General features: G+C 34.8%; 1 protein-coding gene across 1 annotated transcript; it reads left to right on the top strand.

The window, feature by feature from the left end:
* Positions 1-1,948: 1,948 nt before the first annotated feature.
* LOC143235569 (ciliary microtubule inner protein 1-like) lies at positions 1,949-4,893 on the top strand. Its single transcript, XM_076473816.1, has 3 exons — positions 1,949-2,181; positions 3,165-3,246; positions 4,463-4,893. The coding sequence occupies exons 1-3, from the start codon at positions 2,018-2,020 to the stop codon at positions 4,718-4,720; spliced, it is 504 nt and encodes a 167-aa protein (XP_076329931.1). The 5' UTR covers positions 1,949-2,017; the 3' UTR covers positions 4,721-4,893.
* Positions 4,894-11,218: the final 6,325 nt, after the last annotated feature.

Here is an 11,218-nt window from a genome sequence, read left to right as displayed (position 1 = left end):
TTTATATAGCAGTAATTAATTAAAATTTCAAAACTGGTAACATTGGTTAGGGTTCTTTAATCCAATTTTATGACTGTTGTAAACAAGGGTAAACCTTTTCAAAATATTTTACTTTGAATAGCTTGTTGTTATTCAAATTAAACAATATTATTCTTTCTTCAAAACATTTCTCTACGTAATTTTTTACATGCTTTAAAGGTTTTTAATAGCTTTAAGCGTGTTGAATACCAAAAGGGAATAGCTTAAGGATGAGAAAACGAAATTCTTGGCTTGATGATTTTCATTGGTGAGAATATATAAATCAAAACTCATAATATTTTTATCAGGATATGATTTTCTTCAATACAGATTGCTGTGGCAAAATCATCCATATTCTTTTTTGCCAAGGTGAAATTTAGAACTGTTTAACTTCCTCAAGAATTGGCTTTATTATATTTATTTTTGTATGTAAATAGAGGAATTGCTACTATTTAGCAGAAAGTAGTGGGTAATTCTTAGTGTGTGGGTGTTGTTTTTTTTTGCAGGAATTGTCCGTATATAATATCAGAAAACAGGCCATGCGATCTACTGTTTATCGAAGTAACAACCATGACACTAAGGAGTGCCTACATGCAAACTTTCAAGTTAAACATGTTCGACTCGGTCTGTCAAAACTGTCGAACCAGAACAATAAGTTAAAGCTAAAAAAGGTCACTTTTGCTTTTGTTGCTGTTTCCAGACTTATGAGCAAAAAAAGTTCTAAGAATGATTGTTTCTTTTTGAATTTCTCACAAAGCTACTCGAGGGCTATCTGTGCTAGCCGTCCCTATTTTAGCAGTGTAAGACTAGAGGGAAGGCAGCTAGTCATTACCACCCACCGCTAACTCTCGGGCTACTCTTTTACCAAGGAATAGTGGGAGTGACCGTTATATTATAACGCCCCCACGTCATTACACAAAACTCCATCAAAAGGCTGTCATGTCCAAAATACATCACTCCTTTCTGCGAGATTTATATAATCCCTTAAGTTTACGAAAATGACCTTTTGCCAAGAGTCCGTTTCAACAGTAGGAACGCACATAAATTTATAAGCGCTGCTTCTGGCAACTTGACCAGTATGTCTTCGTAGGGAATAGCATGTAATTATGTACACCTTTCAATCATTAGCTGATTGATATGTAAACGGCTGAAATGGAGGCATGACTGGAAGATTTATCTTGGTGAACCTGTGCCCTGTTGGCCTCGTTTCAAGACACAGTACTTCTTGATTATGTTGCATGCTTGCGGCAAGTGGACAATATTTGTCACTAACCCTTGAATTCGTTATTTACACCTGTTACAAGATACTGTACTTTACTTACCACAGTTGGGGTATGACTTGTAGCAGTTCTTTTTCTGGATGAGTTTGGTTCCCAATATGACCCATATTCCTTCGTTTTATAATTCCATTAAACAGAAAGATTTTTTTTCCGTCTTGGAAATTCTAAACTCACCACCCAAACATATCTTTATAATGCTAAGATATGAGTATTTTGTTTAGGAATGAGAATTGGTTCAAATTCTTCCCAATAACCATCAATTTTAGATTACATCCCAACTTAACGTCAAATAATTTCAAAATGTAGTTCCTATATATTTCATTGAACCATGACTGTGGCTGTGTTAGTGATATGAAATGTTGACTTGCATATTAAAAACAGTTCATTTAAATATAACATTAAATTCGTTGTACATTGAAACACTGGCCCTATAAGCGTTTATTCCAACAAGTACTGCAAACACTGGACACGTGATATTTTATGTAATGTACTGTAAATATTACTCATGTGTTTATATCACAGCCGTAAGTTAATTTTACTTTTTTGTTTCATAAAAATGTTCTGGGTTTGAAATTTTCACTAACATCTTATACTTTCTCGTCTTTGTTTTATCACCGTCTCTATGGTAACGACTGATAATATTGCGCCACCGTGTGGTGTACAATACATTGATTCATACCTAGTTCCATGTCGGCTGAAAAATAACGACGTTTATAATAATGTCGGGAGTGAGAAAACATGTCTCAGTTCGACGACCCAAGGAAAATAATTTTTTCCAACAAGACAGTAAACGGAGAAACGGTCAGAGAAAACAAAGAATTATTGAAGGACCAACAGGAATGGAGATTCCTCGACATAATTATGTTGCTCAGGACGATCGGTGGTGAGGAAAATATGAACGTAAACTTAGAAACTGTATTTTATAAACGGCTTTTGTCTTACGACACTTATGAATGTATAAATGTTTGTTGTTGGTTGTTGTTTTTTTAATTCCCGGAGAAGAACCTAGGTACATGTGGGTGTTTTTTTATAGTAAAACCACATCGGACTATGTGCTGAGTTCACAGAGGGGAATCCAACGCCTGATTGTGGCGTTCTAAATCCGTAAACTTACCGCTGTACCAGCGGGGGACCCTGGGTACATTAGAATGGTATCTGTTATTTGGCGAGTGTTCGAAGTTGTATACACGTAGTACATCTGATTGTATCCAAACGTGTATGTAGATTATACAGTTTTGATATATGAAATATTAGTTTAGAGCGTATCCCAAAATGTAGGTTACTTAGAAATTATTAAAATATGTATATAGTTTAGAAAGAACACAAACACTTTTTTGGGCTCAGATAATATTCACACATGTGTTTTTAGTCAGAATCTGAAAGCACGTATGTAGATTACAGACAGATTTAATGTATACGTATAGTTTAGAGCATATCTCAAAACATATGTTGTTTACAAATAACTAAATGTTATGGCTTAGAGAGTACATAAACACTGTTTTTTTTGGCTCCGAGAGTATCCGGACGAGTGTTTCGTAGTCAGAATCTGAGAACATGTTTGTAGATCACAGACAAGTTTGATACATATACGTATACAATTTAGAGTGTACCAAAAACGTAGTTTGGAAATTACAAAAGCAAGTTGTTTAAAGAGTGCCTAAGAAACAGAAGTATGATACCACATTGGCTCTTTCCCGACTTACTACCTAAGAAACTATAGGAAGACGTAGTGACGTATTATCTTTTCGTATATTTTTCTGTTAAAGTACAAAAACTATGAGTTTTAATAATTAGATCTACGTTACACTAAATTTGACTTAGGTTTTGTCTTTGAATAATATTAGAACTGTTATGTACTTTCTACAGGAGAAACTGCGTCGAGAAGGAGAAAAACGCTTTCCAGAACTGGGAGAAAGACTGGGGTTTTTTAAAAACTTTTTGGAAAGAGGTTTCAGAAGTTTTTGTAAATCTTTGTTATTATTATTATTTATTTATAGTGTATCTCATCTGAAAATAATCACAGCAGTTCCGTGTAAAGTTATTAAATGAAATGATACTTTAATTCCAAACACTATGCCCACAGTAAGCCTCAAATAGTGGTGAGAGAAAATTGTTAGAGGCTTAGTTGGATGCACATAGAAGTACTGTTCTTAATTTGTTAGAATATCAGTAACGTTCTCATGCTTTAATGAACTTTTCTAATGCTTAAAGTCCAGAATTGTCTTAAAAACACGTATTGTTCTTCAATTGTGCATTAAAACAAAAGCTGCTTCGTCTTTAAAAACACGTATTGTTTTTCAAATGTGCATTAAAACAAAAGCTGCTTCGTCTTTAAAAACACGTATTGTTTTTCAAATGTGCATTAAACCAAAAGCTGCTTCGTCTTTAAAAACACGTATTGTTCTTCAAATGTGCATTAAAACAAAAGCTGCTTCGTCTTTAAAAACACGTATTGTTTTTTCAATTGTGCATTAAAACAAAAGCTGCTTCGTCTTTAAAAACACGTAACTAACAGCACAACGCCATTCCTTGTTTAAAAAGAATATATTAACTACATATACCACCACACAAGAGCACAGTATGTAGAAGGATGGGTGTCTTCTTTCAAAAGCAAATAGTGGCACTTTTCTTTTACACAAAGAATTTGTGTCATTTACATGAAAGTTAAGGGTTTACTTAAAATAATCAAAAGATAGTAGACCTTTTAGAACATTGGGGTGGTCGTTCAACCTATACCTCAGCTAGGGCCCTAACAGCACCTTAGTATGTTTAAAAAATTATTTAATGATATATTACTAACAGTACATCACATTTTTTATTACAAGTTACAGCTATTAGTACATCACATTTTCTTGTTTTGAAACAATAAACTAACCACATGTAACTAACAATAATCACATTAGCTTGTTTTAAAACAATAAACTAACTGCATTTACCTAACCGTACATCACATTTTCTGATTTAAAATAATAAACTAACCACATGTACCTAACAGTACATCACTTTGCTTTGTTTTTAAAACTATAAACTGACCACATGTACCAAACAGTACATTATTTTCTCTTGTTTTAAAACAATAAACTAACCACATATAACAAATACCACACCACCTTGCCTTGTGGTATTTTAAAAAATAAAATGTCCACATGTTTATACGTTCACAGTTAAAAGAAGATCTCAATCAACTAGAAAATGTTCCTAGTTGTTCCGAAGGCTATCAGGTGAACAATCCAGCACAAGGAGTCTCCCCACACAACACAAGTATTGTCAAGCCTTCACCGTCCCCGCCTCGAACGTCCTCAGCTGTGGTTGGTTGGAGGTCAGCACATGCAGATTGTTCTTTGGAACGCTATGGTCGATATGCTCGCCCAAAATCAAAATTTGAAGAAAAGCTCAGACTTCCGGTTGACTTTTATTTGTAAAAAAATATACCAGTTTACCTTCACGGTGTTAAACCAAGTCATATTGAATAACCTGAAACAGTGTGATGTGCTAATTTCTAAACATGACCTTTTGTTGAGATGTAGCAACCATTTTACTGAGCAATTAATACATTTTGTTTCTCGTGACAGTGTAATAAATCTATGCTGTAATGGAGGTTTTGATGTGTCTCATACCTTATGAAAAATAACATCACTATTCTGTATTGAAGTCCTTATTTCTTATGAAATTTGTAATTTAACGTACTGTCCTGAGGGCCATGATATTGATTATTTGTTTTAAAATTATTCTACCCAATATTTTAATCACAAATTTCATTTGCTACGTAATGTATACAGAAAGAGAAAAGAAAAGATGAGTTATCAAATATATTACTAACATTACTGCAATAAGTGTGTAAGAAAAGTTCTCATTTATAACATGACCTGTTCTCAAATTTGTTTGTTTGTTTTGGAATTTCGCACAAAGTTACTCAAAATTTTGCAGTCTAAGAATAGAGGGAAGGCAGCTAGTCATCACCACCCACCGCCAACTCTTGGGCTACTCTTTTACCAACGCATAGAGGGATTGACCGTCACATTATAACGTCCCCACGGCTGGGAGGGCGAGCATGTTTGGCGCGACGCGGGCGCGAACCCGCGACCCTCGGATTACGAGTCGCACGCCTTACGCGCTTGGCCATGCCAGGCTCTCAAATTTTAGTAATTTCAAACTGTTTTTACAGTGACAGACACTGAATATTTTTACAAGATAGTCATGGTGTTTTATGTATATAATAAACATGCTCTAATAATCGAGTTACTTAGAGTTTTTATTTACGTCTTATTCCGAAATACGTTATAGCACGTAGCTAACTTACTTCCATAAAAACACATTTTTTTTGTTTTATTGAAGTTTAAGTACACAATGAGCTATCTGTGATCTGTCCACCATGCGTATCAAAACCCAACTGCTAGCGTTGTAAATCTACAAACATACCGCTGTGCCACTGGGAGCCATTAAAACATAGGATACACTTATGTAAAAATTAGGAGATTGTTCATTGACTTAGGTAGATGTAAAGAAATGGAAAAAGAAAGTCAAAAGCTAGTTTAACTTTGGAATTTGTTCTTGTCATCTCAAGGAACCTTATGAGACAGATGGGAAAATATCGAGGTTAAAGACCCCAAGGTTCGAGCATAGTCGTTCCTTGTTCTTAGCTTTTGATTAAAGAGGGAGCAATTGGTCAACACCGTTCGCTGCCCTTAATGTACTAAACGTCATGTTTGATATATGCTAACAGTTAAATTGCTATGAATGTTTGGTGGCATATCACGGGCTCGAATATTTGGACCTTTGATCCGCAGCCCGTCAGTTTAATAAATATCAAGCAGTAATACAAAGTTTCTACTCTAGAAACGTTTTTTCTTTGTTGAATTTCTGTACTTACTTTTTATTAATAAAATGTGATAACTTAGCATGGCTTGGTGGTTAGGACGCTCGACTCGCAATGTGTGAGTCACGGGTTCGAATATCCTCACCGAATATGCTAAACCTTTCAGCCGCAGGAACGTTATAATATGACGGTCAAGCACACATGATTAAAGAATAGCCTAAAAGCTGACGGTGGATGGTGTTCACCAGCTGTTTTCCCTTTAGTCTATCACTGCTAAATTAAAATAAGCTGGTACAGTAGATTTGCGGGAAATTCAAAAAAAAAAAAAAGAAGAAAAGAACCCTAACATGGTATGTACGTCAAAGTTGTTTGGTAAAATGTGTGAAAGAAAGGTTTGGTTTGTTTTAAATTTAGCTTAAAGCTACACGAGGGCTATCTACTCCAATCGTCCCTAATTTAGTAGTGTAAGACTAGAGGGAAGGCAACTAGTAATCATCATCCACCGACAATTCTTGGGCTATTATTTTACCAAGGAATAGTGGGATTGTTTTTTTGTTTTTTTTTAATTTCGCGCAAAGCTACACGAGGGTTATTTGCGCTAGCCGTCCCTAATTTAGTAGTGTAAGACTAGAGGAAAGGCAGATAGTTATCACCATCCATTGCCAGCTCTTGTGCTACTTTTTTACCAACGAATAGTGGAATTGACCGTAACATTATAACGCACCCTCGGCTGAAAAGGCGAGCATATTTGGTGTAACGGGAAGGAGAGGCCCTGAAATAATGTCATAAATTGTAACAGAATTACTGAACATTTATGTGAAAAAAATCAAGAATTACAAATATGGATGTACATGTCAGAGACATACAGAAAAGAACATGACTACTGGGAAGGGCCTGGCATGGTCTAGCGCGTTAAGGCGTGCGCTTCGTAATCTGAGGGTCGTGGGTTCGCGGCGAGTAGCGCCAAAACATGCTCGCCCTCCCAGCCGTGGGGGCGTTATAATGTGACGGTCAATCCCACTATTCGTTGGTAAAAGAGTAGCCCAAGAGTTGGCGGTGGGTGGTGATGACTAGCTGCCTTCCCTCTAGTCTTACACTGCTAAATTAGGGACGGCTAGCACAGATAGCCCTCGAGCAGCTTTGTGCGAAATTCCAAAAAAACAAACAAACAAAACAAAACAGACTACTGAGAAAAATGTGTTTTTATGGTAGGAAAGTCTCAGTGGTAAGGAAAGGAAATATACACAATATTTAGTAACTATGCAAATAATAATAAATAATAAGCTGAAAGAAAGCTCAGGGAGTTGTTTTACTACTACTAGCAGCTTACAATGATCAAAAAGTTGTATTCCGGGAAACAGAATTACATAAACTTGGGGAATTATGAGCGCCATCTTAAGGAACCTATAATAAATGAGTTAGTCAACACACTGTTTGTTACATCAGGTTCGCACGTGTTAGCTAAAGTAATTCTATAAACCTACTTACTGTTCAGACTAGGTTTTATTATTTAGACCATTTCACTTAGCTGTTTCCGCATTAACTGGTTTAAATAAAAAATAGAAAAACAATTGATGTTGAAAACTAATATCATTACTGTACAAAAAAAGTAACAATCACATACTGAACAGTTTAAACAGTTCTACGAGAAGATATTACAGAACTTACATTACTTTTACTTTAATTTTTCTCTGCTATTTCTTTCCAAATTAAGAATCTGTTTTTATTTATAATGTACCTGTTGTTATTTTTTGGCCAGATAAATACTGTTTTAAAGCAAATAAATAAGAGTAGAGAAGATGGAAAATGAAAGAAAGTTCTTATGCAATTTGCTCCCCAGTGACACAGTGGCACGTCTATAAGAATATTACACCTTACAACATCTTTTTTTTTTTGTAACGCTCATTCGTCACACGTTATTGTAATTATTTAAAGGCAATACTACGTATGAAGAAATAAATAACATTAAAGTGTTGTTTTTATTTAATTAAACACTTAACGTTTCGCTTTACAGCTTCTTCAGGAGCGTTCACTAAAACACGGCCCGGCATGGCTAGGTGGGTTAAGACGTCCGATTAGTAATGTGAGGGTCACGGGTTCGAATCCCCGTTGCACGAAACATACTCGTCCTTTCAACCGTGGGGGCGTTACAATGTACGGTCAATCCCACTATTTGTTGGTAAAAGAGTAGCCCAAGAGTTGGCAGTGAGTGGTGTTGACTAGCTACCTTCCCTCTAGTCTTACACTACTAAATTAGGGACGACTAGCACAGATAGCCCTCGAGTAGCTCTGTGCGAAATTCAAAAACAAACAAACCGTTAGAACATTGTCGCCTCCATCCCCTTATAAATTCATAGCAGCATAAGCCTAAACCGTATACATGTGTCCCCTCCGCCACTTAGTACTGTACGTTGAAGCAACTATCGAGTTTTATTCGTCAATTTATATACACACACTATTAAATAATTAATACCAAAATAGAAGTTACAAACATGATGATTTTTCAACTACGTAGTTTTAGGCTCATATCTTTGAAAAAATGTAAAAGATGACCTACCTTCATTATCATTTATGTATGAACCATGAAAAAACTTTTAGCCTTTAATAAGATATTTTGTAGAAACCTTTCAGTGTCTCTGGATGATTGCAAAACCATCACCAATGAAAATAGCGAAAACAGCGGTTAAATTATGCATCTATTCAAGATCTTTCAGGTCTATTTTTTGTAGCCGGCATTATTTGTTTACGAGATGCATTAAGATACTCATTTCGACTTTTTTAAAGAATAAGTCACAAATACAGTGTATAAGCTTGTTACAAGATAATCTGAGAAAACTAAATATTGATATCCAGATTATTCTTTTCATATGAAGTTGGAATCAAATTATCATCCTAAAGAAAAATTGTAATATTGGTCAAAAACTGTAATATTGTTTTTAAATACATGTAGTTCCTCTTACTTTATAACTTATATGAACTGATAATATTTGATATTTATAGTCTTATTTTATCAGCATAAAAATGTTCCCAGTTAGGAAATACAAATATCTTTTATCGGTTTAATCAGTTGGCAGAGAGAAGCTCTATGATCAGTTTTGTGTTTTGTCTACAACACTGTGACAACAGTTCTGAGCGGTGACGTAAATAAACTGAGAACTTGAAACCAATCAGTTGTTCTACCATTCTGAAACATAAAAATCTTACAAAGATCAGAAATTTTAAAAATTAAAATATCACAATGTCTATTTATAAGAGCATACTAAGGTCTAACGATTTGTTTGTTTGTTTTTTATTTCAACCAAAGGTATATGAGGGCTAGCAGCGCTAGCCATCCCTAATTTAGTAGTGTAAAACTAGAGGGAAGGCAGCTAATCATCGCCACCCACAGTCAACTCTTAGGCTACTTTTTACCAATGAATAGTGGGATTGATAGAAACACTACAACACCCCCACGGTTGAAAGGTGGAGCAGAATGAAACTACCTTAGCTGAAAATCACCCCTACTTTGCCAAATTTATATTTGTGTCTCCTAGTCCTACTGTTCACACTGTTAGTTATGAAAAAAAGATAATATATCAGTATTATCAATTCTCTTTACCATCTCAAAATTAGACCTTTTCTAACTATTCTCTTTTTTTCCAAGAAAAAACAGTTAGAGAGATTTCAGTCTCTCCTTGTATAACAACCTCTCCATCACAGGCATCATTTTAGTGATCCTCCTCCGAGCCATTTCCAAGAGTTCAATGTTCTTCCTTGGGTAAACAGTCCAAGACTAAACATAATATTCCAAATGTGGCCTAACCATTGACCTCTACAATTAAATTATAATCTCTTTAGACTTCTATTCAATATTACTTCAGTTATAACCTAAATTCCTATTTGTCCTGCATCTAGCAGCAACACACTGCCTGAGTGGCTTTAGAGAGTTATCTACTTCTACGTCAAAATTCTTTCTCTTCAAAACACCATTCATATTATTTCCATCCACATTAGACTTATAATATAAATTATGATAACCCATATGCATTATTTTGCACTTATTATAATTAAATCCATCTGCTATTCATTTATCCAACTCATTAAATGATCTAAGTCCTTTCATAAATCAGAAGCATCCTCTTCTCAGCTGGCAATACCCAAGACCTTAATATCATCTGGAAATTGAAGTAACGTATTTACTATTCCTCCATGTATGTCATTGATGTAAACCAACATGAACAAAGTCCCTAAGACTGAGCTCTGACGTACCCCAATTGTGACATTAATCCAGTTTGAGTAAACTCTATTTTTAACAATCTTATGCTTTCTTCCAACCAGCCACACTTCTGTCAAGTTAGCTAATTTATCCCCCACACCTACAAAGATATTTTTTACAAGTCATTTGTGTAGCACCTTGTCAAGTGCTTTATGAAAATCTAGATACCTCAAATCTACACCCTTACCCTCATCTACATAAGCAGTAACCTTCTGAAAGAATGTCAAAAGATTTGTAAGGCAAGATTTTTCCATAAGTGAAACCATGTTGATTATCCAATAAAATTCTAAACTTTTGTTAAATGACTTTGCCAAGCATCTTTTAACAGACTTCTCAAAATTTTTCCCACATCTGATGTAAGACGAATGGGTTTACAATTACTAGGTCAATTTTTATCACCTCACTGAAAAAGAGGAGTTACATTAGCTAACTTACAATCCTCTGGTACCTTCCCACTATTCAAGGATTGACAAAAAATAATAATGAGAGGCTCATATATTCAATCTTTAATTTCCTTCAAAACCCTTGAGGGAAAATTATCTGGCCTAGGAGTCTTATCATTTTTTAAACTTCCTAATATTTTTTAAGGAACTCATAATTAATGCATTCATTTTGTTTAATCTCATTTCTATTTTTCAACTGTTTGAGACGTAGAATACTGCTTAATTCTTCTTTAGTAAAAACCGAAGAAAAAGTAAAATTTAACAACACAGCCATTTCATAATCATCAGATGCTAACCTTCCTTTATCATCTATCAAAGGTCCTATGCCTGTCCTAGCATTTTGTTTATCTTTAATATATTTAAAGTACTTAGAGTTATTTTGTTTTACACTTCAACCAACCATTAA

Source organism: Tachypleus tridentatus, chromosome 12 (genome assembly GCF_004210375.1).
Source record: "Tachypleus tridentatus isolate NWPU-2018 chromosome 12, ASM421037v1, whole genome shotgun sequence".
In the NCBI taxonomy this organism is placed as follows: domain Eukaryota; kingdom Metazoa; phylum Arthropoda; class Merostomata; order Xiphosura; family Limulidae; genus Tachypleus; species Tachypleus tridentatus.
This window is presented reverse-complemented; position numbering and strand designations above follow the sequence as displayed.

Bases quoted from the DNA above. Each gene is read 5' to 3' on its own strand.
- LOC143235569 (XM_076473816.1), top strand. From the start codon at position 2,018: ATGTCGGGAGTGAGAAAACATGTCTCAGTTCGACGACCCAAGGAAAAT. The intron at 2,182-3,164 runs GTGAGGAAAATA...TACTTTCTACAG, and splicing joins GTTGCTCAGGACGATCGGTG to GAGAAACTGCGTCGAGAAGG. The intron at 3,247-4,462 runs GTTTCAGAAGTT...ATACGTTCACAG, and splicing joins TAAAAACTTTTTGGAAAGAG to TTAAAAGAAGATCTCAATCA.